The sequence below is a fragment of the Rhea pennata genome, chromosome 5 (assembly GCF_028389875.1).
Source record: "Rhea pennata isolate bPtePen1 chromosome 5, bPtePen1.pri, whole genome shotgun sequence".
In the NCBI taxonomy this organism is placed as follows: domain Eukaryota; kingdom Metazoa; phylum Chordata; class Aves; order Rheiformes; family Rheidae; genus Rhea; species Rhea pennata.
The window spans coordinates 61,322,834-61,347,306 of record NC_084667.1 but is presented as its reverse complement, the minus strand read 5'-3'; the positions used below and the strand labels follow the sequence as shown (position 1 = coordinate 61,347,306).

The 24,473-nt window shown below is 36.6% G+C and overlaps 1 protein-coding gene across 1 annotated transcript in view; it reads left to right on the top strand.

Annotated features, from left to right (window-relative positions):
• NUDT14 (nudix hydrolase 14) overlaps window positions 1-23,955 on the top strand; it is a 59,223-nt gene extending 35,268 nt beyond the window's left edge. The window contains exons 3-5 of the mRNA XM_062576702.1: window positions 7,331-7,395; window positions 11,701-11,938; window positions 21,992-23,955. Coding sequence (XP_062432686.1) covers window positions 7,331-7,395; window positions 11,701-11,938; window positions 21,992-22,232 — 544 coding nt within the window. The 3' untranslated portion in view covers window positions 22,233-23,955. The remainder of the gene's footprint in view (window positions 1-7,330; window positions 7,396-11,700; window positions 11,939-21,991) is intronic.
• Window positions 23,956-24,473: the final 518 nt, after the last annotated feature.

Here is a 24,473-nt window from a genome sequence, read left to right as displayed (position 1 = left end):
TGAGCTAATTTTAAGAACTGAATCCATAAAAATGCTTAAAATTAAGCACATGTATAAGTGTTCTGCTTGATTAGTGGTAATTTTCTAAATACAGATTTACGGTAGCCAGATTATAGGATCTAATTTTTACAACTGTAAGAGTTTCGGTTTTCATTATTTTTAGTACCATCCAAAATGAGTAGGCATGTTATTCTGTTACAGTTACTGAACACAAGTTTTCCCCTTGCTTCCAGGTGCTTTGAATAAACGTATTTTCTCTGGAAGGGGTGCTAAAAGCTAACATGGTCTAGAGACAGCATGGTCCTGGTCAGTTTTGGGCATTGGTAGGAATAATTTTATGAAAGCTAGGAAATGTTCTATAATCCCAGCCTATACATTTTTGAATTTTAGCTGAAAATATGTCTTAGAGGGGAAGCAATTTTGGAATCCAGTATTTTAGAAATGGGAAAACTAGGTAAAATGTGATTAACAGTGATTATTTCTCAATCTATGCTTCTTGTTAATCATGGTGAAACTGTATGCGTATACCTTAGAAGAGATTGGCTGTTATTTACTTCATATTTGATTTTTGGTGCATATGAAACAAAGTTGCTGATTTGTATTTTACTTTAGCTACTGCAGAAAACTAAAGTGTTGTTTTTGTTTTTGTGTTTTTTTTTTTTTTTTTTTTTTTTTTTTTTTTTTTAATTTGGGAGCTGTCCTTGAAAGTTGGTATTGTTTTAAAACTTTGACTTTTGCCATTTCAGGGTGCAGTCATACTGCTGCTGTTTAGGTGGATCGTTTATTGTTTTTATTATGTGATAGCATTTATAAACAGCAATTTCACAAATAATTAGGAATTGGAACAAAAGCCCATCAGACTCTTGGCATCTGTTGCATATAATGGCCCACAAAGCTTTACTTAATCAAATCAAATAAATTAGAATAAAACCTAAATTTAGTTATTAAAATATTTTGTTAAAAGAATTCCATTGAGATTCAGTGTGTCATTTCCAAGGGTATCCTGGGATACAGGCCAAGATGTGACACTTAAAGAATGTTATTGAGAGCATCCTGCTTTGATGTCTCATTCATTTTGCACTTGAATTTACTTTCTATTTTTTTTTCTTCTTTGTTACATGAAAATAGGGTTCTGGGAGGATTATTTATTCTCAAAAAGTTCTGCTGCATCTTATTCTTTTGGACTGATGGATTGATTAAGCACTTGGGTACAGTTAGTGCCTTAGAAGTAGATATAGTTTATATTTTAAAAGTGCATATATATGGATTTGTTAACACTTCTTAATTCATTCTTCCACCAGTCTGATGATTAACCAAACATTTGCTTCCTGCTTTATGGTGACATGAACAACTTCCTGCTGCAGTTCAGTTTACTGAAACTAACCTTCCTTCTGATTTTTTTTCCAAAGTAATATTTATTTTTCTTAAACATATATGTCTCAGCGCTTTATTCTGGTTTTACTTAATTGTATTTAAATTGTATGGGAAGATCATTCAAATTTCATCAGAACACAGTAGTCTTCTAGAGGCCTCTAATTATCTTTTGCCAAATCCACTTTATCTGTGATTAGTATGAAAGGCTGAATGTTTTTGTCAGGAGCTTATAGCTTTGCTTTTGTAATAGGCTGCATTTTAAGCAGCCAATTGGATTGGTGTTGGCCTTTGAAAAATGTAAAATGCTTTGAAGGAAGACTTAAATGAACCAATAAAGATTTTGCAAGCACACACTTTTAATCTAAGGACTGTCTGCATTATGGTTAAAAGCTCTGGGAACCTGAAGGAGTTGCGCTGCAGAATAGTCAAAGGGTACAGCTTTATTGCATGTCTGTTCTGAAAATGAAGGGAGTGTTTTTTCTGGCTTAAGATACTAGGTGCTTCTCTGATAAAAGGGAGAAGGTAACACTTACAGATACCATATTGTAAGCTTTCCGGGGCATGTCCAACTATGAAGAAGTGAATTGTTAATTTGAACAGAGAAGTCAGGGATTCTATTTCTTTTTTTCTCATGGCTGCAAAAATACTATTGAAATAACTGAAGATGAACTACACCCTATATGAATCCCCTAAGAGAATTATTTTTGATTTATTAGGTCAAATAAGTTTGTGGTTTTGTTTGCTTTAAAATTGAAAGTGCAGCCATTTTTGATTAGAACAGGAAAAAGATGCTTGTTAGCTATCTTACTTTTTATCCTGATCTAGAGTACTCCTCAGAGGTAATATTATAAAAAGCTAAGTGGAATGATGGTCTTTCTATGGTAAACCAACATGAAAGATTTAGTTTTCAACACTGTATGAACAAAGAAAGCTAAATCCCTACAACTTTTAAAAGAAAAGCAAATGTATACTTTAAAGCTAAAATAATTGTAACGAAAAAAATGGTCTATTTGTCTCTTACTAACTTTCTAAATAGATTCGTTACTCTTGTCATCGGCTCCTTTAGGAGCCATATAGGTAAAAATATTACGTGTTTTTATATCCGCATGCTCTCCAGCCGAGGTTAATTTAGTTCTATTAATATTTTTGTGGTTGCATGCTACTTTGGGTTATTTTTTTCTGATTGTATCAAGGGGGTTTTTAATAGCAAATATCTTTTGCAAATCAAAGGGACGGTCTATATCAATTACTTGCTTTTATTCCTGCATATCATCTTTGTATTTATCGTTCTGGAATCTTCTCTTTCCATTCTTCTCTGTGAGAATGGTAACTGAATAACCACCTGTTCTGATAATGCTTTTTAAGAAAATCGAGTAACATTACTTCCTAGAGCCTCCAGTGGAGAGCTGAGATTATCATTTGTAAGCAGCACAAAGAATATTACAGACTTTGAACTAATTATGAAATAATTCTTAGCCCTTAAGAGTAGGTTGAAATAGTTGAAGTTAATAACTGGGAAGTCCTGGCTTTAATACGAGGGCAGCCTTTTTAGGCGTTTTATCTTCTATTATTCCATTCTGATCAGAATTTGTGCGAGTGATACGCTAGACATTTATACAAGGAGATGCTGAGTTGCTCTTACAATGATTAAAGAAAGGCCAGTTTCTTTGCCCTTACTACCTCATCAATTACTTAGCATACTGCAGTATTAGTACAAGATTATCTTTAAAAAGTCTCATCTCCAGCCTTGAGAGTCTTACTTCATTCACAGAAACACAAGAGAATCTTGTCCTTTCCTTTGCTATTGCTGTGCTACGGTAATTGAAAATACACATTTGTAAAATACCCGTGAAGGCCATACCTAAGAATAACGAAAGGCCACGTTAATCTTTACTTATTAAAGGACTTTAAAATTTTGTTTCTGTCTCATGAAAAGCAATTAGTAAGTGTCAGCAGTTGCTTGTGGATTAACTGTAGCCGAGGTCATCCACTGACAAATCATCAGGATAGATTACGGAACCATAGACTACAAGGTGAAATTCTGTTTCTACTAAAAAAAAAAAATAAATAAAAAAAAAAAATAAAAAGAAACAGACAAAAAACTGCAACTAAAATCTCAGAGAAGAAAAGTCCCCCAAAGCTCCTCGGAGTATTGAAACTTCCAAAGTGTGCATTCTTGTAGCATTGGCAAAGCTGATTTAACTTTCTTAACTGCTAGAAGATGCTTGGAAAGAATTAATTTTCTGTCATCTGTATGTATGTGAAAACTTTACCAGGATGTTGGTTTCATTTTAGTTATTTTCTAAACTTCTGTAAGCGATGTGGATATTTTCAAGTGGATATTTTCTCTTTTAATGAGAGTCTTAAGGCTAGAAGAAGAATTAAGATTCTGGATTCCCATGTTTTGATGGCTGTGGGTCAGCTGCATGTAATTTCTACCCTGTAACTTAAATGTCTTAGGGAAGCCTTACTTCCATTATGTAAGCCTAATATCTGCCTATTTCAGTCTTTTTTTTTTTTTTTTTTTTTTGAGTTTAAGTGATTAATAGTTATGTGAGAACATAACTTCTTGACTGAATAGTGTTTAAAAAGCATTAGAAATGAGTCTTTTTGATGTCTCTTTAAGAAAATGTCAAATACGAAGACTAGGCACGCTTCACCTGCAAACCGGAGTATGCAGTAAAAGCTCAAGCACAGGCTAGCTGGCCTTTGTAGCTATCTTACTGACATTTTAGGCACAATTCTTCCTTAAAATAATCCAAAGCAACCCTAATTGTTCATGTATTTAGAGAAGGCCGGAATGGTAATGGTATCCTATGTTAATGCACAGTGACCTGCTTACGTCCTTGCTTTCCTTGGGAAAAAGTCTCTCCTAACTGGAGTGGTGCTGTATTGTCTGTGTAAAACTTCAGGAGGAAGCTGAGGAGGTGTTAGGCTGAAGGCAGAGCAGGCCTGTGATCTCCACTGTCCCTGGAAGACTCTGTACAAGCCCATATCATCTCTTTAATATATTTTTTCTTGGTGTAGTCCCTAAGGCAACCTCCACCAGATTTAGTGGGGAGAAGCCCAGGTTTCTTTGCAGGGCCATGGTGATCTGTGTCTCATCCGAAGCAGAAGCGAATTACAGCTGCGGAGTGACGCGCAGAGCACCTTTGGGAGAGTTCTCTCCCCAGCCACCTCCTGCCTGCACGGCTGGAAAACCCTCAGCAGGGGCAAGTGCTGAAAGTGGAGCCTGCGAGCAAGGGTTGTGCCACGCGCCCTGTGAGTCCCAGCTGCAGGTCTGTAGCTCAGTGGCACTGCACTTACCCGAGTGACCTGTTCTTTCTGTTTTCCTGGGTGCCAGATGCTGGAGGAGTAGCAGGCAAACATTCAATGGTGGATTATGGTAAAAGTAGCAATCTATCACCCAGAATGGTAAGGCTGGCAGGTCTAAACTGGGATAGCTTTTCATTTGTGTAGACATATTGAGACTCGTTTTTAAGGTGCAGAGACAAGTTTTGGACCCACCATTATCCTCTTATACTGAGTATTTTTTCCTCTATAAAAAACCCCAGCCTTATACGCTTCTGTGAGACGTGTGCATGAATCCTATTGTTAGGTTAGGACTTTTGATGTTAATATCAGATTAAATTCTTGTCCAGGATTCATATCATTCTAGGAAAAGCTGGTTTTTTTTTTTCCCCTCTTAGAGGTTTTGTGTAATTATTCTGATAATGTCTAACTTGGGCTGGGTTGATTATCTATGTCAGGGGATCCTCCACTGAAATCTAATTGGAAGAGTCTTGCCCTAAATTACTGTAATATTCAAATGCCTGTCGTTAATGCAGTTTTGGGAGGGTTGTCATAAGTTATAAATCAAATCCTCTATGAAAATTTTCATGCTCTCTTGTTTTTTGTGGAATAGAAAATATCACATTGCATTTGTAGTATAACACTCATCTGAAAAAGGTTTAAATTTGAAGTTTCTTCTCTGTGACTCTCCAGTTTTGATGAGAAGCATTAGAAATTGTGTGTTGTCATTTGTTAAAAAATGTAAATTTATGTTCAAAATTGTTTGTCAGTCTCTCAGAAAATTAGAAGTAATTAAACACAAAGTTCTACAGATTTGTGCCATTTCTGTACCCTCTCATCTCAAGATGGTGTGAGAAGCAGACAATTGTAGTAACTTGCCGCTACTCCTTTCCAGCTTAATTTGATCTTGTTCCTTAATTCTGACAGATTGTTTTTAATTTTCCCATCTGTTCCATAAAATCTCAAATGATTGACTCTTAGGAAAAAATAATGTCTAATAGCTGAGCCATTTTTAATGAGGGTTGGTATGAGTTATTTAATGCGACATGCTGAAGAAGGCAAGCCAAAGGAAAGACTGGGCCTGGAGTGGTGGGTGTAAAGAAAGGTAAAAGGCGTGTGTATCCTTCCGGAAGTTATTGCTATTCCCTGTAACTTTAGCTTTCAACTGCTGCTGTCTCTGATTTCAGGTATTTTATTTATTAACCACAGTTAAATTTAAAATAGTAACAAAACAAAAGAAAATCAGGAAAAATATTTCCCCTTGTTTTTAAGGCTTTTTCTGCCCTCAGACATTACCACTTTTGGAAAAGTTGTAAGAAAAAAACCTTGAAAATGGCCAAAAAATAATACTTAAGTAACCTAAAAAACATTTTAGGCTCTCAGCCCACACTGTAACTTCCAGATACTCTACACATACGGAAAGAACCTCTGTATGTTTAAACAGGATGAACATTCACTTCCAGTATCTCAGAAGGCTAAACCCTTTGCTTTAAAATTGCCTTCAAATAACATCTCCTGGGCAGGAAGCTATCAATATGCAGTGTGAGTCTTTGAGAATAGCAATCATGAATATAAATGTTAACATCTGGGCTTCTCCCTTCTGTTTTTGTCTTTATATATTACAATAAACATTCATATTATTTTTAATAATCATCAAATGGCAGTTTCTCTGGCAGCCTGTGAGACTTTATAATTAAATCAAATAGTGAAAATAAATATACATCTCTTCCACAAAGAAAGTTGAGAGTTTGACTAAATGCTGCAAATATACCATTGTTAGTCTAATCTATTGTAGAATTCATAGAATAATAAATGAACTTTGCGACTGCATACAATGAGGCATAATAAATGAGAGAATGCTACTGTGGTAATGAGCATAATACACACTTTTTTTTGCAGGTTTTTATAGGATACCAGCTACTCTAGGAAAGAGACTTGTGCATTTTTTTTAGAAAGTAAAATCTAGGAGTAATTCAACTGGAATAGGGGGTGGGGAAAATCAGTACTCTACAGTTTCTGAGCATCCTTAAGTACTTGGCCTGTCAGGGTTTTCTATAACGTATCTTTCAAACAGCCAGAGGGGTGGGATTGAAATGTGATTTTTAAGACATAAAATGTATTAGCAGCTAAAACTGCTTCTAATCTGAATTTGTACACATTTAGACTTGGATGATGTCTGTTTTAAGGCCCAGGCGCAGCAAGTGGCCATGAATAGGAGATGCTCTGTGCTTATGCACAGAGAAGTCTCTGGTTATGATTGGGACTAGACTGTGCCTAGCAGTTTGACTATCCTAGTCTGAGACTGATGTGAAGGAAGAAGATATTTTTATTTTGAAGACTTTCTTTTTGTTACTATCCACACTCCTAGAGTAGATGTGGATTTTTTTTCTGTTGGAGTGGAGGAGTTGATTGTCAGGTTACTTTGTTTGCATGGAAGGAGACAAAAGTGACCTAATTTTAAGATGAATTCTCTTAGGCTTTGGCAACATAACTGATTACCTATTTCTTGACAGATTTTGAGCAAGTATCTTGTTGCACTGTGGCTTTAGTAATAAATCTCCTGTGTATTTATGTAGTTAAAATGAAATTCACAAGATGTAAGTTTAATAGTGCTGCATTAATCCTTCATAAAGCATTGATCTTTGTTTTTTATCTTCTCCCTTAGTGTGTCAATCCTGATCTTTAACACTTCTCGGCAGTGCTTTGTTGTGGTGAAGCAGTTCCGCCCAGGTAATCCTCTTTTTTTTTTTAAGATTTACTTTTGCTCTCTAGTGAAGCAAGCTATTAAGGGTTTAGCAGTTAAAAGTTGGTGCATCTGTGGTGACAAAATCTTTGTTCCATATTCTGTTTCTTTGTATTATAGCCCATGCTTTTCAGTAGGCCAGAATGTCTAAGCAAGGAAATTTCCATTACAGATGAAACGAATGACCAGGGTAACCTAATGTTCTGTTTCTGGCATTAGTCATTGCCGTCTATTTGATGAAATTGCAAATTATAATGAGCGTGCTTGTATTTGAAGTTTCATCTTGACCTGTCTAGTATTCAGTAGGGAGCTTATGTGTGCAAGCACAATAGTCCGTTGTTTTTTAAAAAACAAAATATAGTAGTTTATATATTATTATGCATTATATACTTGGTAATTTAAATAAGAAAAACTATATGTTTTCATCAATCTGTGGAGAGGTTTGTTTTACCATATATTATGAATTTAAGGTAGTTTTTGTTATTTTTTTTTACTTTTTGTAACAGTTACTTTAATTTGCAGTAGTATTTACTTTACAAGGTTAAAAACAAAATATGTATCCTCTACATGTTAATTAAAAAAAGAAAACATAAGATATTTCACTGACTGTTGCTAAGAGACCATTTCAAGATTGTGGTAGACTTTATTGGAAACTTTCTAGGGTAGTGTCATCCTATCCTTACCAATAGTGATTGACAGGCAGTTCAGTGTTTTGCAGCACTGTTATATGGATAGTTCATGTTTCCCATGCAGCACTATGTTTACTATTGTAGGGAGAAAGAATTTATCTGTTTATTGATAAATCACTGTCTTCTGTTTGCCAGGCAAATAAAATAAATAGCTTGTATATCTGTTGCCCTCTTTGAGGCTGTCTTAGGTAGCTAGATTGCAGAGGCTTTCATACATGCATGTATATATACTGATTAATAATGGATTGTGAAATACTCGCCAATGTTGTGAGGACGCAAAGCAGTATATGATATAAACCTTTGCTTAGGAAAACCAAAGACAAACATATGGATGAGAACCTGAAAAAATAGCAAATATTATTTTTTCCATTAAAGGTATAGGCTTAGATTGTGGGGAGGGGGTGAGAGGATACAAAACATGGGATATAAGTGACACAGACATATCCATTATATCATCTGCATGGAAGTGTGAAACCTGCTAGAGGACTCTGGCTCCGGAGACAGGATTGTATTATAATCAGAGGCTGGAACTGTTCAGAGAGCTGGCTTTAGGGACTAGTGATCGGTCAGACATCCCATAGAAGCTCACTGATTGCAGCCATGCCCATACATTACTCATATTGCTATAGTTGTGTTTCCATTACCTGGTTATTTTCTGCCTTGATTGTTTGCCTGGTGTTTTCGCAGAGCAAAAATAAAAGCCCAGACTTTTCTCATTTCCTGTGCCGATCAGGATCCCACCAGGAAGACAATAACATAGCTCTTTACTTGTGAGCAAACAGCTGCGGTACAGTCACCAGGAACATCCCTGACACCACTCATGGTTGTTGACATGTGTGCTTGCTTTTCCTTAGGGTGTGGTTTGTGGTGAGTTTTTGCCTATTTAAGTGTGTGCTGCTTCTGGAGGTATCAGCCCCTCTTCGTATGGACATTCCCACCTTGTTCCCCTTGGACAGGGCAAGCCCTTATGCAGCCATAGCAGAGGTCTGATATGGCTGAAACAGATAAATTTTTTTTTATGCAGGTTAGCTAGCTGATCTGTCTGGTCATAGAAAGTCCCTGCTGGCTTGAAGGGATGGCAGAAGCACACCTCTCGGGTGAGGCAGAAGATAGGACCATACTTTTTGGTGGCACTGTGGACTTAGGTCATCTTGAAAGACAATAAAATCATACATTTGTAAAGAGCAGAGATAGAATGAAAAATTACATATATGTCTCAATAGTTTCCATATCACATCCTCACATGTGACTTATTGGCCAAGGTCCTGGGCAGTGCTCATTTTGGTAGTCAATTGACCATACATTTTCAAATTCAATTAAATAACATGTTGCTGGGGAAGGGTAGGGTTGGTACCTATAAACACATGCTTTATTTTTTTCACTGTAAATATAATGGCGGTAAATTTAAGTATTAGTGGACTGTGGTATTTGTTTTTTCAATGACTCAAACAGCATGAAAGATTTGAGTCATAAGCCATGTTTTGCTTCAGGAGCTACTAAGCATGGGTACAATCAAAGAGAAACCAAAAGTTTAAAAAGTTTAAACAGAAATGTGTTCCCCAGTCAGCTGGATCCCTGGTGGGAGTCGATGAATTTATACCCTGATTCCTCAGTGAAAACTCTTAATTGTTAGACTCTTATCCAGAAATGGCTGGTACCTTTCTTTTCTTGAGAAGCTGGATATTTGCTTTGAGTGTTGGTGTATGCCACAGCGTGCTCTGAACAGGACTGCTGGGTTGTGTCCTTCCGGGAGTGCAGGGTCCGATCTACATGGAGCCCAGTTGAACGGCAAGAATGGCAGATGCCAGCTGGAATGACAGGATGCGTTTCAGGGATTCATCAAGCTTTGGACAGAGAGTTACGTTAATCATAGTTTCATGCTTCAGTACTTACTGCCTATCTACAACCCCTTTTGGTGCCTAATTCCTTTACTGGGATGCATGTGTTACTCCTTTTTTTTATTTACTCTTAGAGGGATGTTAATAGTGAAGATTCACTAGACTCTTAAAGAGCCTTTATTTGGCTAATTAGGAGAGATCCTGAAAGTAGTTGTCATTTATGGTAATTATCACAGCTTTTATAAGTTTTTGGAATTAGGACAGTATACAGTCTCCAAGGATCTGTCCCTCAGACTTTACGTGGAATAATTCTGTTCCTCCTTGCCACATTAAAAAAAAAGGCAAACAAACTTTGAGCTCTACCCCTGCCTCTCAAATAAGAAATAGAGACTCCTTTCCTTAAATGTTTATATCTTAAGGGTCCGGATGTACCTCCTTACAAGAGCTTTAAAAATCTTAAGACAAGTTTTTTTGTTTGTTTATTTATTTTTGTTTTTAGCCAGATCTAAGCAGCTCCCTTCTCAGTGTGCTGATCTTCTTGCCCTGCACTTTCGAGGTATCTCAATAAGCGTTGTAGCAGAACCTTACGCACCAAATTCTAGGGTACAGATTCTTCCCTAGAGATCAGGTCTTTAAGAGTAGGTCACGGGTCCTTTATGCTACAACACTTTTTTAGGGCTTTGGTTGTATATCACAATTTTAAGAAATAATGAACCAAATCCAGTAACTTGAAGAAGAAAATTGTTCTTTAAACTCAAACTGTTTTATATGCCAGTTCTATAGGATTTGGAATGGGAAATAGAAAATAAATTCATTTGAAAATGATGTTATGCAAATATAAAACATGAATGTAAAATATTTTAATTTGATAAAAATCTGAAATTTTAAAATAGTTTTTATTCTTGGTGTTTTATAACACTTTCTAGTAACTACAGTAACTTTTCATTAAAAGCAAGGATAGATGTGAGGAAATTTCAAAGAAAAAATGGATGGAATTATACCTGTAAATTAAAGTTATAATGATCTGGAATTGTCAATAGTGATTCACTGTATTTAAATGCAATCCTGCAGGTCTTACTCAGGCAAAACTTCAGTTGACATCAGCCAAAAGTTTTGCTTAAATACAGGCTAAAATATGTCAATTGCACTTTATTTAGGAGTGCATTACAGTGGCAGCTGTTTGTAGATTAATTCAAAAAATGTTTTTCAAATTCCACACAGGAATCTGTGCAAGGAACTATATGTTCAAAAGGGATTTTTTTTCCAAACAAACATACATGCTTTTCATATCCTTTCTAAATAACAGCTGAATTGACAGGCTGAAAGACTCATCATTGTGCACATGGTACATAACGTACAACCCAACTTTCCTGCAAAATAATTGCATAGTTTAAATTAAATCCTGATATCTATACTGCCCAGCAAATGGAAGCTATTTGGAGCTTCTGGGATGTCGACTTACAGGGTGAACTAACTTTTTTTTTTTTTTTTTTTTTTTTTTTTTTTTTTTTTCCAGTGTGCATGAACTAGTCCTAAATGATGTAAGCAGAAATAATGTTTAAGGATAATGCTGCAGATATGGCAAGAAGACGTTTGTTCTCTAAAGTCTAATTTCAGTGTGTCATAATTTTAATAGACAACTTAGCTGACTTCTTGCTGCTCTCAGGTGCCCTGATGGTTGTATACGTCCAGGCAAAATTTGTGCTCTTTGTCTTTTTTTCAGGAAAAAAACCCTGCTATTTCTTTTTCTTTTTTCTTTTTTAAGCTGTTTACATGTGTGAAGTAGAAAGACATTGTCCTCAAGTCTTCCAGAATCAAGACAAGGAGAACTTCTGTCATCTAGAGGATCCTTTACCTGCTGTAGTAGGAGTGACTTATGAACTCTGTGCTGGCATTGTCGACAAACCAGATCTTTCTTTAGAAGAAATAGCACGTGAGGAAGTCTTAGAAGAGTGTGGCTATTGTGTTCCTGTTACGGACCTAAGGAAGATCACCTCTTACAGGTAAATAGCAGTAAGCTAACACTCCTAACTTTATTATTTCAAAGACAGATTTCTGAAGTGGTTTGAAAGTAAATTAATGTTCCCCATTTAGAGCATGTCTTGGAGAAACGAAGGATATATGGAAGTATATGAAAGGTGTAATCTTAATAAAGTGAGAGGAGTATTTACAAAGATGTAACAAAATACATCTCAACTCATAATTATGGGATGGAATTCCAAGTGAGAATTAGACTATTGTGGTTTGTTCCAAAGACTGTTAAGAGTCTCAGCTGCACTGGAAAAAGTTCATAGAGCTCTTAAGAGCAGAGTTTGCTATGGTGTTAGAAAACTTTTTGTCAGAAACTGTCCTGCCTTACTGTATCAGACTTTTTCCATCTCTGATTATTATTATTCTGATCAACAAGAGAAGCTGCCCATGAAGGACTCTGATTTTCCATTAATAGACCTCTGCAGCAGCATGACAACTCTCACCATTAGGCCTCTTTGTAGTATCAGGCCATAAAATATAAACAATTCAATTTTGTGAATTGGACACTAATTAATATAGGGGGCCGTGGTTTGACTGCAAAGGTTTTTCCATCCATTTCTTGCAGAGGCTTAAAAATCTATTGAAATAGATACTAAAACCTACATTATGAGTAAAAGGAAAACCTAGTATGAGAGAAGAAAAATATAAAATGTCAATCATAAAAGAAAAATCAAGAGGAATTTTGCACACAACTTTAATCCCATTATAGCTTCTTCCTACCCTGTAGTATTGTTATTCCAAACATATGTATTAATTTTACAGAGAAAGCTGCAGGTTTTTTACTTTCTTATTTTGCTTGACATCACTGTTGAACTAGATCCTATCATTGTTTTTTAATTTGGGAATTGAATACAAATCCACAGCTGTCAATCCTGGCAAGTGTTATTTCCTGCTGGATTAACAAACCATGCTTCGGGCAGTGTAGGGGGGTGAATCACAGGAGCTGTCTCTTACAACTCCTTGAATATGGATTAAGAGTTTGTTCTACTGAAAGAAAAAAAGTGCTTTCTAGGTTTATGAACAGAAGCTGTCCATCGCATTTTATGTGCTATGACATTGATAGACCATAGCACACAAATACACATGTACGTGCGTGTGTGCCTGTGCACACACACACTCTCAGTTTTGACATGCAATGGATGCAGACTATTTTTTTACCCAAGTACTATATTTAGGTGGCTTCATGTTGGGATTTTGCGTGTTCTACATTACCATGTGAATTTGATTCACAAGTTTATGGTCTTGCTCTTAACTGTGTCGTGTTCTTCTGTTTGCCAAAGTGAGGCAGATCTGTCAGATCCTTGAGTATTTGATGCAAAGAAGGGAAATAATTTGTCCCTCTATGATCTGCTAAACATTTTTGCAAGAGTAACATGTTTTTCCAAATTGTTTATACCTTCATTCATGCTGTGACTGTCATACAAAGCTTTGACATAAAACACGAAATTAATGCCTATGCAATCTGTTAATGATTACAGTACATTATGTAATTCTATTATGATCTGTCATCTCAATGACCCATATAATAATTGCTTTATGTTATTTCAATGTCAGGTCTGAAAACACAAATGGAAGGCATTTTGAGAGGATCTCATCTAGACAACTCCTCTTCCAAAACCGAGGCTTAGCAGGATCTGAAATGTTTCTGATAAAAGTATATCCTGTGCTTTCTCTAAAATCTGTTCGTTTCCTAACCTCTCCAGACATTCTATTTCAAGTGTGCTTTGCTTTAAGCAAATTTTTTCTCATGTCTTGTCTAAATTTCCAGTTCTTCATTTTTAAGTCCATGACCTATTACCCTGTTCAGAATGGACATGAAGAACTTCTGTTTACCTGCTGCATATTTATTTGAACATGTGCCCTCTTGGGTTTATTTTGCCTATGCAAAATGATTTTAGTTGGTTCAGGCTTTCCCTTCAGACTATGTTTTCTAGGTAGCTGATCATTTCTTCTACTGATGTCTACCTTTTCATCTGATCTACGTTTTTCTTAGAAACATAGTGCCCAAAGTGGAATGCAGTATTTTAGCAGAAGCTGCATCAGTATCAGATAGAGTGGAAGCATTATTTCCCTAGTCTTACAGATGATTTTGTTTACATGCTGTAGTACGATGTTCACCTTTTTGGCAGTGGATTATGTTGTTGAGTTATGGTCTACAGTGCTTCCCTGATCTCAAAATTATTTTCAGCATGTTTTAGGAATGTGTTGTTCCAGGAACAAGAGTCACTGAGTGAAGGAGACTGGGACTGGGGGCACATCAGGAGGCTTGACTGGAGAAGGTCGGAGTAATTAGGCATTGAAGAATCATAAATATCTGTGCCTATTACAGAACACTGCTAGCCAGAAGCTAGATTTAAATAAGAATGGTTCTTTTTGCTGTGTAGGTGGAGACAGTAATCATTTTGAAGAAAGTCTGTATTGTTGTTTTCACCCCATGAGGTGAGTTTCCCTTTCTTAGCATACTTATACAAACCGCCACTTTGGTGTTTAGCTCATGGGTAAGTAATCTGCTCCCTCTTTTCTGTTTTGTCAGCAACTGGTCTACTTTTGGACATTTCATCTTCCACTATGAAAGTTTTGTCCTCCACCATTGCAATGAGTTCTAATCAACTGTATGCATGACTTCATTCAAAAATGGCATAGATGGTTGGGATGATAGATGAGATGTATCTAAAGGATCCATGTAGATCAATAATAAAATGAAGCTGCTACTGTAGTAGTATAATCATAAACTGAGCCTTAATGAAAATGAGTGTTGATGAAACTTGATTTTTAACAGCCATGGAATCTGTAAGGTTCCTCCAGTTCTGTGTTCCACAATGTGAAATTTTGTAAGTGAACAAGTCTTTAGACTTGCTCATAAATCAAATATAAACAATTTTTTTTCTATCATAGTATCCTAGCAGTTTCAGTTTGAATCCTATATGGTATTCAGCTGTGAGTTAGTTTCTTAGGCAGAAATACTTCTAGGTATCTTCCTTGTGACTTGTTTCTTTACAACAGAAGGGCAGAGAAATATGTTGTTGTTACTATTAAATATGTTACTGGTGTTGTTATTGCAACTTGCAGCATTTTTTATTAGTTCTTGAAATGTTTGGTCTTCTTGAATACATATAAAATGATTTGGACTTCAGTAATGCATCCCAATATCAGGATAAAGATTGCATGGTTTGTGCTTGAACTACCTTTCTCTTTCCTTCCATCTTTCTGTTCTGTCAGAGGTTATAATAAGCAGATGGGTACGAATCAGATACAATCAGAACTGCAGGTTCTAAGCCCTGCTCTGGAAAAATCAGATGAATTAGTTTAAGGGCCTAACTGTTAACACAGGTACTTTGATCTTTATACATTTGAAATTTTTCCAAAGAGATACAACAAAAAGAGTATTCATAGAGTTAATATTGGATGTTCCAATTACGGTGCTATGGTTATCAGCCACGGTGCAATGAGATAAAAATGGTTTATATTCATAGGATATTATGTAGAAAGAATAATGAAAATGTTGGAGTGCATTATAATTAGAAAGATCACCTGCTAGTACACCTGTTGGATGATGGCATAATGTAATATAATTTTATGTTAATTACTTCTATACTTCTTTTCCTTGCACCTGCTGCTTGTAGTGTCAGAACTGTACAAAGGTCCTAAGAAGTGACAATAGGAGCTGCATGTCATTGTTCATCAGCTTACATGCTGCACGCCTAAATAGGTCTTGATTTCAGCACAAGTAGCAGAGATTTCTGTTGCATTTGTTTCTAAACATATATTATGTATTCACTGTGTTCCCAAAGTCTGCATGCAATGATTTATATTTATAAATGGGTATATTTCGTTTAGGAGTTTTAAGTATGCCAGATTACAATCAAAAACATATTTCTGTGTTGATAGGAATGGCTAAATGTTGGTGGTTTATATATCTTATATTTATTAAATATTAAGAAAAGATGAGAAATTTAGGTTTTAATTACTCTATATCAGAGTAATTAAATAATTAATAGTATATCAGAAATCTGAATTAAACCATTGATTAAGTCTTCTCAGTGATAAGTCAATTTGTATGTTTATGATAAAGCATTATCCATGTTTCAGCAGAGCAGGAGATTATAAAATACTCTATTTATTAACAACATTTAGTCTGTTCTTTCAAATTAAAATATTGAATGTAATAATGTGTTTGCATAGGTGAGAACCTAGGCATGAGGAGAGAGGAAAGCTACTCTTGAGTACCTGCTTTGAATTTTGACCCTGCTTACAGGCGCACACGCACATACACACATACGTGTGCACGCTCATACCCACCCACCTGCACACACTATTCAAAGTAGAAACTTTCTGTTACTGAGCAAAGGCAGTCACACAAGGGGGACTCAGTCTTAGTTGTGGCCTTTAGGCACTACTAAACAATTTTTAAATGAGTAAGATTCTGTTACCTGCTTGTAATCAAAGATATTTATGTAGCGTAGCTTTATAGTTATGGACTTAGATACCAAATAGCAAAAAGTCCCATTTTGTCATCCCTATTGCATGTGCTACATAGTTCCTCATACATTTAATAGAAGGAAAGAGATAAACAAAGGCTTTGTGATAATTACTGTTGCAGGGCTTCAAAGGCAGATTGCAGTAATAGTCTCTCCCTTGTTGTTTTCCCTAGTCTAAGAGGGAAGTATATAGAAAATATACTAGGTATAACCTTATCCTGTCAGTTTGTTCCCAGTCCTTGGGAGGTGAAGAGAAGCACTTTGCAATAATTCTGCAGAGCCTGCATCTCTGCTGTGCTGTTACTCACAAATGTGTTGCCCACAGCTTTTAAAGCCATATCATGATTGGATCCCAGTATTTGAGTGTTGCATATGAAATGCAATATGGGAATGCAACATACAGTCTTGTTAGGATGCGTTAAACTTACGCTGAAGTTTCTATTGTGATAAAAAAGCATAATGCTCTCATGTCCTTACTTTGGCATGTTTACATTCATAGACTTGTTAAAAGTAATAGAGGTTTCTATCTGTCCCTGAAGAAAAGCTAAAAGTTTAGTACTAACAGATTTCAGGTCTTAATCTCTCTTTCTGTTGAAGCTGCAGGGTTTGTGAGCTTATGCTCTAAAGATCTGACAAAGAGTCAGGTAGCTGTCACTTGAAGCAACTATAAACTTCTCAGGAGGGAACTGATCCTCATTATAGAGGCACAGGAAATCAGAGCTGTGTTTTCTATAGATCATTTGCATTTGTCCCACAGTGGTGAGTAAGAGTCAAACACTGCAGACGCATCAAAATATATCTAGAACAGCCAGCTAGGTCAAGCCAGGCTTAGCAGGTCTGGATCAGTATGAGCCATGACATGCCTGGTTCGGGCAACATGGTGCTAAACCTTTGGAGTGAGACATGAAACCCTAGCTCTCAGCGTGGTCCAGTGCTGCGAGTTAAGATCTTGCTGGCCCTCACCCAAATCAAGCCTCTCATGTACTAGCAAGTGGAGACACCTTTGTCGTGAAGGTGGTTTTCCCAGGGTGAAACTCATCGCTTCCATTACGGGAGTGCTGACCCCTGTGATTTCCCCAGATGCAAAGCTAATGAATATCGTTGTAATCTGTTAATAGGTGACTCATTTGAGCACATGGCAAAAGCCCTTTATTTGTCCTGTAAAATACTAGGGACAGGAAAAAGATGCATCTGGAGGAAGAAGGTAGCAAAAAGAAGAATATAACCATGAATAAAGGCACATCAAAATTCTTTAAACATCGTACACAAAAAGTGCAAATAATTGTGCAAGAGGATAGCAGGTTGTTGGTGACACATAAGCCTGAAAACATAAAGGCAGCCTGTTGCTTCCTTACCAGACCTGCCTTCTTCTCCTTCTTCCTCCTGCCCCAGTACTCAAAATCACATCACTAAAATATATACATATTTTTAAAGGATGTGTGTTAAAACACTTTATTATTTCAACCAGATGGAGACTCAGAACTCCTAACTTGGATTTCTGTAAAAATCCAAGGTACAAAGACAAATGGAATTACAATAGTGTTCATTTTTTGACAGTTTTCTAAGGACATGCGAGTACAAGAATATCTAAGCCTAAAAATGTTGCAAAAGACAGCAGTAGGCAATATTGGCAATGTTTAATTTAGTGAAGGGCATTCATCATGGATCCATGTGAAAATGATAAACTGACAAAATAAGCCAGAGCATTTAGACAGAGAATTATTACATAAAAAAGATAGAAGAAACAGATCCATTTTATGAAATAAAGTACATTCCTATCTCTGTCAACCTCGTACTGAAGCCATTGAAATAGACATATAGTAACACAGTAAAAACAGTCAATATATACATAAATAACGTAATGTAATAGTTTCCAAAGTCAGCCATAGCAAAGGAATTATAATCAGTCTTTGAAATGTTAAATGCACTGTTTTGGAAGGGGGAAGAGTAGACTAGAATAACATGAAAATTAGTAGCCATACCGTTTGATCTTAATACTAGTTTGGAAATTTTTACTAGTTTTTAATGAGTAACCCGCAGCAAAGTTGCACTAGAAAAAGATAAGTAATCAAATAAGAAAGAATGAATAAAATGAACATGTGGCCATGTCCAGCCTCAAATAGGTACTGCTGCAAATTTTCCATTGATTTCTGTGACAAATCATATGCCAGTATATGTGGAGGAATGCCACTTAAATTGCGGGTAACTTTGGGCAACGTAACAAAGGAAAGGTATTGATGTCCAGCACTTTCATCTTCTCAAGTGTATTGAGCAGCTTCTCTTGATGTATTCATTCAGAAGCAGAGAAACACTGATTTAGTGGAAATATCATAGGAGTAAATAATACAATGTAGTAATAGCATATGGAAATTGCTCTATTCTGTTTGAACTGCAGAGGCAAGAATCTGAATCTTGTATGGTGCAGCACCTCAGGAAGCTGTTTTCTTTTACTCAAAAGATGCATGGAGAGTGAGCTCGTGATTTCCACAGCTGCAGCTGAAGTAAAACGTCATGAGCAGTATAGAAGGAGATTATGCTGTAAATTATCAAGACAGAAAGTTTTTATAGAGGGGCTTGCTAAATAAAGATTGTATGTTTTTTGTACATAACCTTTGGATAATCTCAGGCTAATGTGTATAGTGTGTTTCAGAGTATTTTCATTCTCCAACTATAGCTTTGTACCAGTTATATTAATATGAGAAACAGATCAGAAGGGAAAGGAATGTATTCTGCACTTCAGCTGGTTTGTGTTTTCCTTTCTGTTACTTCTTGGGTGACATTCAGTGTGAAACAAACTTCCAAGATTGTTACTAAAAAACTAAAAATCCTTTAAACGAATTGCAAGAAGTGAGGCACACAAGATGAAACTGAGACTTGATACTAATCAGAAATGACATAAAATTAAATTTATTATGAATAGTGCTATTTTTTTCGAAGCTTCATTTTTCATCTTGAAGATTTTACAGTCTAGATTAATGTTTGTTTTTATTTCTTATTATTAATTACCCCCAAAAATCCCTGAACCCCAAGTGTCCTATTCTTTAGTAATTACTAAAAATAAAATTCTTCTAGAAACAATCAAAAAACATGTGTCACTATAGATAGAGAAAAACAGATCTGGATCTCTAGTTGATAAAGCAAAATAAACTAATTCTGCCTCCTCAAGTAAGAAAAGAAGAAGGAAAAGAGGGAACAGAAAATGAACAGACAGTGTACTTACTGTTCCATCAGGAATGCTTTCGCTCAGTAAGGCTCTTTCCAATGGACAGAAGTAGGATAGCAAGGAATTGGTAGCGTATGGGTCAGTGGTCAGTGACAGAGGACAGGGTGAATAAGCTGGGGGCAGATTGCTCACTGAATGACTGCAGCCTAAATGGCAAGCAATGATGGACTGTGAAATGGATCTGTTTGCACTTAATCAGTATTTCATTTCCACTGGTTTTGTTTTGAATGTTATACATTATTACCTGATAATAGCAATAAATATATTGCATTTAAACACAAAGGGTATGTAGTAAAGTGTGCCATCATCCTCACAGCAGAAAGAGCACTGATAGCACATTAGCATAAAAAATGGCATTCCAACTTTTGAGAGCTGGTTGCTGATAGCAACTTGATGAAAAATGACTCTACCTTACTTTTATAATGAGATTAGAATGATTAAGCCAGCATGGTCAGCCCAGTGCGCAACTCCCACTGCTTTCAAAGACTACGTTTGTGTTGTGTTGTCTCCTGGTTGGAGCTTCAGTTGTGGTGAGATAAGTGGCTGCATGCCTGACCAACAGCGTTATTCTTCCAGGCAGCATCCCATTAGAGAAGGAAAGGGGGAGTGTGGCACAGGGGAGTCCTGAGAAGGCATTTGATCTAGTGCCAGTGGCACGTATCGTCTGTGCATGATTGTCAGCTCTGAAGGGCTCTTTTATTGACAAACCTTCTCTGACGATCACCATAATAGGATACAAATACTAAGGACAGCGGCTGCAAAAAACAGGTCCTTAGGGAGAGTAAATGCTAAATCAGATTGAGAAAGGGAGTCACAGGCTTTGGTGAGAGTGGAAGAGAAAGGGAAAGCTGTTAGTCTAGCCTCTTGCTGCATGCTTGTAGGTCACGTTTTGTTGGTAAACGCGGGTGTCCAAAATAGTACAGCCACTGAAATTTAGTGATGAGCATAAACGAAGGAAATTGCATAGCCTTCGTTCTAAGCTGTTGGAGGTGCCAGACAAAGGTGCCTAAGTTTCTCTAGCACTTTTTTGACAGATACAGGAATGATCGCAGGGGAGTGAAATGAGCTGCCCAAAGTCACAGTAGTATTTTTCGGAAAAGAATTCACTTGTTCCCTCTCTATGCTGTGTTTTAAAAAGAGTGCATGTCGATACAGAAAAACAGCTTCAATAACCAGTATTAGTTGCCGAATCAAAATAATTCCAGGAGCTCTTAAGAAAATGAGGGGTGAATGACGAATGGCATGTGAAAAAGCTGTGATTCATGTTGCATTAACTCAGAGACTTAGTTGCTTTATGTTGGGGTAAGCATGGATATACACCTGAAGATCATAGTGATGCTACAAATCTTAGAATCCTGTGTATGTATAGTAATATAGAGACTAATTTTTCAGCTTTCCTGATTCATAGCTTCAGTGAACTTTGGATCCAGCGTCATTCAGTAAGAAAAGTCACTTGTAATCATGTGAAATGAAGAAGTTGCTATTGCAATGTGAATATTTTCTTAGAAGAACCGAGTGGATTATGTACTTATCCCTCATTTAAAAATATCTAAATGAAATAGTTCTAAGGAAATAGAGGATTAACAAATATACACAGCAAGCTGTCTAGCTGAAGAAAGACTACATAATTTAAAATATCCTCAGCTAAATCCACTGTAACAAATCTAGATGGGAGACTGAATTACTTCAGAAACATGTGTGCTTAGAGTGGTCCATTTGGGTCAAGGCTAAAGTTCAGGAAGGATAGAGAAAGACTCAGAGGCTGCCTTTCTATTCTTGTACCTATCCAGTCCATGAGCAGAGGACTCCAGCTGTGAATGGACATAATCTTCTTACGAATCAAAAATCAAAATATTTGTGTAAAAGCAAGCAAACAAATGTAGGATACAGATACACTGTGGAGCTTCATTTTGTTGTCTGTAGATCTCTGTGGGTCATGGTGTGATCCGGCTCTCACTAAGATCAGCTGAAAAAGTTTCTCTTGGCTTCCGTGTAACACAGAATTGTTCACTAACTGAAAGACGTTTTTTAAATCTCCTCCTAAACTAACATTTTTCCAGAGCTGAAGAATATAGTCAAAGACAAATCCATTTCAAATGGAACTGTATTCAAAAGATGTTGATTTTTCTGCGTGAAAGTTGCAATCAGTTTCTGTGTTAACAGAATTGCATTTATAGGTTCTAAATCTATAAATTAACAGCGTGTAATGACGTGTGTTTTGGCGTTGTGTAGGGGACACAAGTTAAGGATCCAGGTTACCATTCCTATTTCCTCACTGATTTCTTTTTATCTAAAACAAAATTTCTTCTCTACTTTTTTTGCAGATCTGGAGTTGGTGTGACAGGTTCTAGGCACACCTTGTTTTATGCAGAAGTAACAGACCAGATGAAAATTCGTGAAGGAGGTGGCCAGCCTGAAGAAGGGGAGCTGATAGAAGTTGTAGAAATACCTTTAGAAGATTCTACCAAATTTGCTTTTGATGAGAGTATCCCAAAGACACCAGGTGTCATTTTTGGCTTTGTGTGGTTCCAAAGCAACATAGCACCCAAGCTAACAAAAAAATAAAATCAAAGCACAAAAGATTTTGAGAAAAACTTTTCCATTATTTCTGTGCATGCAGAAGACTGCAAGCCTGCCTGCCTTGATCAACTCAAATTATCGCAAAGGGAATCTTTCCGAAAATAAACTTTGAAACAAAATTAGAAGTAAAATCCTGACACAATTTCCACCAGTGGCAAAACCTCTTACTGGCTTCACTGGGGCTAGAATTTGTCTCTGAGAGGCAAATGCTGATTCCTACACAAAACCTAAGTAAATGTGTCCAGTGTTAGAAGCTCTCTGTTTTTGTGGCACTGCTCTAACGCTGTTCTGCAGAGATGCTAAGAGCCTCAGTGCAGCTGCTACACAGGCTTGTCCCTGTGGTATATAGATACTGGCAGCTGCTTGTTCACTGTAGTTCTCATAGCGGTGGGGTTTTTTGGGGTTTGTTTGTTTGTTTGTTTTTGGCTTGGGGTTCTTCAGCAGCAGCAGATCTTAATCGTCAAATAATGCTAACTACATACCTGAATTCTGCACAGCCTTCAGGGAGGAGCTTTCTCATTTCTGTACAGAAAATATTTGCATTTCTGAACATGCAGACCTCTATTTCATAAGCACACAGAAACACATTTGTAAGCTGTTCTGCTAATGTGTCATTCTGACAGTAGACCAGCTCTAAGCCTATGTGTTAGAGTGTATTTCAACTGCAGTGCTGAGCACCAGTGACAGGGATATCATGGGGGCTACCACTGGAACACATACCCTCTGTTTTATGGATAATCCTTGATTAATTAGATCAGACTGTGTCCCTTAGAGCAGGACTTGGGATGCCAAAATTCTTTTCATTTGATTGTGAGATGACTAGTACAAGTCCTTTCTTTGAGATGTTGTGCATCTCTGTTTGTTTATTGCTAAAATGAAAAAAAGAGGACTTACTCCTCAGGTAAAGCTTTTTGAAATCTAGCAGTTGGAAGTTCTTTATTGGGAGGTTTTATTGTCATTTGTGCAGTTTACATCAAAGCCTGTACAACTTGCACAGATATACTGAGCAACACAGTTTAATTCAGTAAGTGGTCTAATTAGAATGTATGTTATATATTCTATCAGCATAGTTTAGATGTAGACAGTCATATGAAACTGTTAATAGCATAAACGAGAGAGAATCAAGTCTGGCAATTTAATTATACACTTGTTCGTGTTATTCACTCAGTTAATATTAATTAATATGACAACATTATATATGTTTGTAGCACTACTGAGGTACATGTATTTTCAGGAGACGAGTCCTGGAAATGTGCAACCTTTCACATAGCAAATGGAATAAATTCAGTACAGATCAACTGGAAGTAATTGTATCCAGTGGGTGATTTGAAATTGCTGCAGTCTGAAACAGATGTATAAATAAAAGAAAAAGACTGATACTTGCTGCTATCCTACTGACAGTTACAAAGGAAAGCTCACTGAAAAGTCGCTGGAGAAAGAACAGTCTCAGCCCATGGGAGTCAGACACCTTTTATGAAAGTCCAAACAAATTTACATTGAACTGTGCCTGGTCTGTGGATGAGTCTAGGGCTGAGTTATCATGAAAAGTAAATTAATTTTGTCTGTCTTGTGTATTTACATTGGAAGGTATTTTAAGGCTGGGTCTTGGCTTCTGTGCATCTTTACAGTGTCTAGTACAATGTGTCCTGATTGCTGCTGAGGCCTTTAAGGACTACTAGAATATGAATAATAAATAATATAAGTATGATACAGGCATTAATGTCTTTCATTCCAGGCTGTAGTTGCCAGAGTATCTATTTGATTCCATCAAAGTTATTATACAATACCTTTTGATCTGTTCAGTGTCAGGCTAATGAGTGTGTATGTATGCAGTCAAAAGCTTTTCTGCTGCATAATGCAGTAATTTAGGAGGAAAAAAAGAAACTTTCCAAAGTGGCATTTCTTTGTTTTTACTCTTTGCTCCAAAACTACAAATGGACAAAATGTCTCCATTTCTGATTATGTTCTTTGTGTGATGCTGAGAGTTTTCCCCCAGTCAGATGTTCCCTCCCCTACTGGAGCCACAACCTAAAATCAGTACTTCACAAGATACATTCACATTGCATTTATGACCTTGATGAGAGCACAAAGCTTTGACCCAGCTATGTGGGTGACGGGCATTCGGGGTGTGATTCATCTGACTAAATATGCCCTTCAAAGACTAGTCTGTCTGGAAGTACCTTTGAGTCTTGGCGCTTGCATTTAGTTAGGACTCATCAGACCACC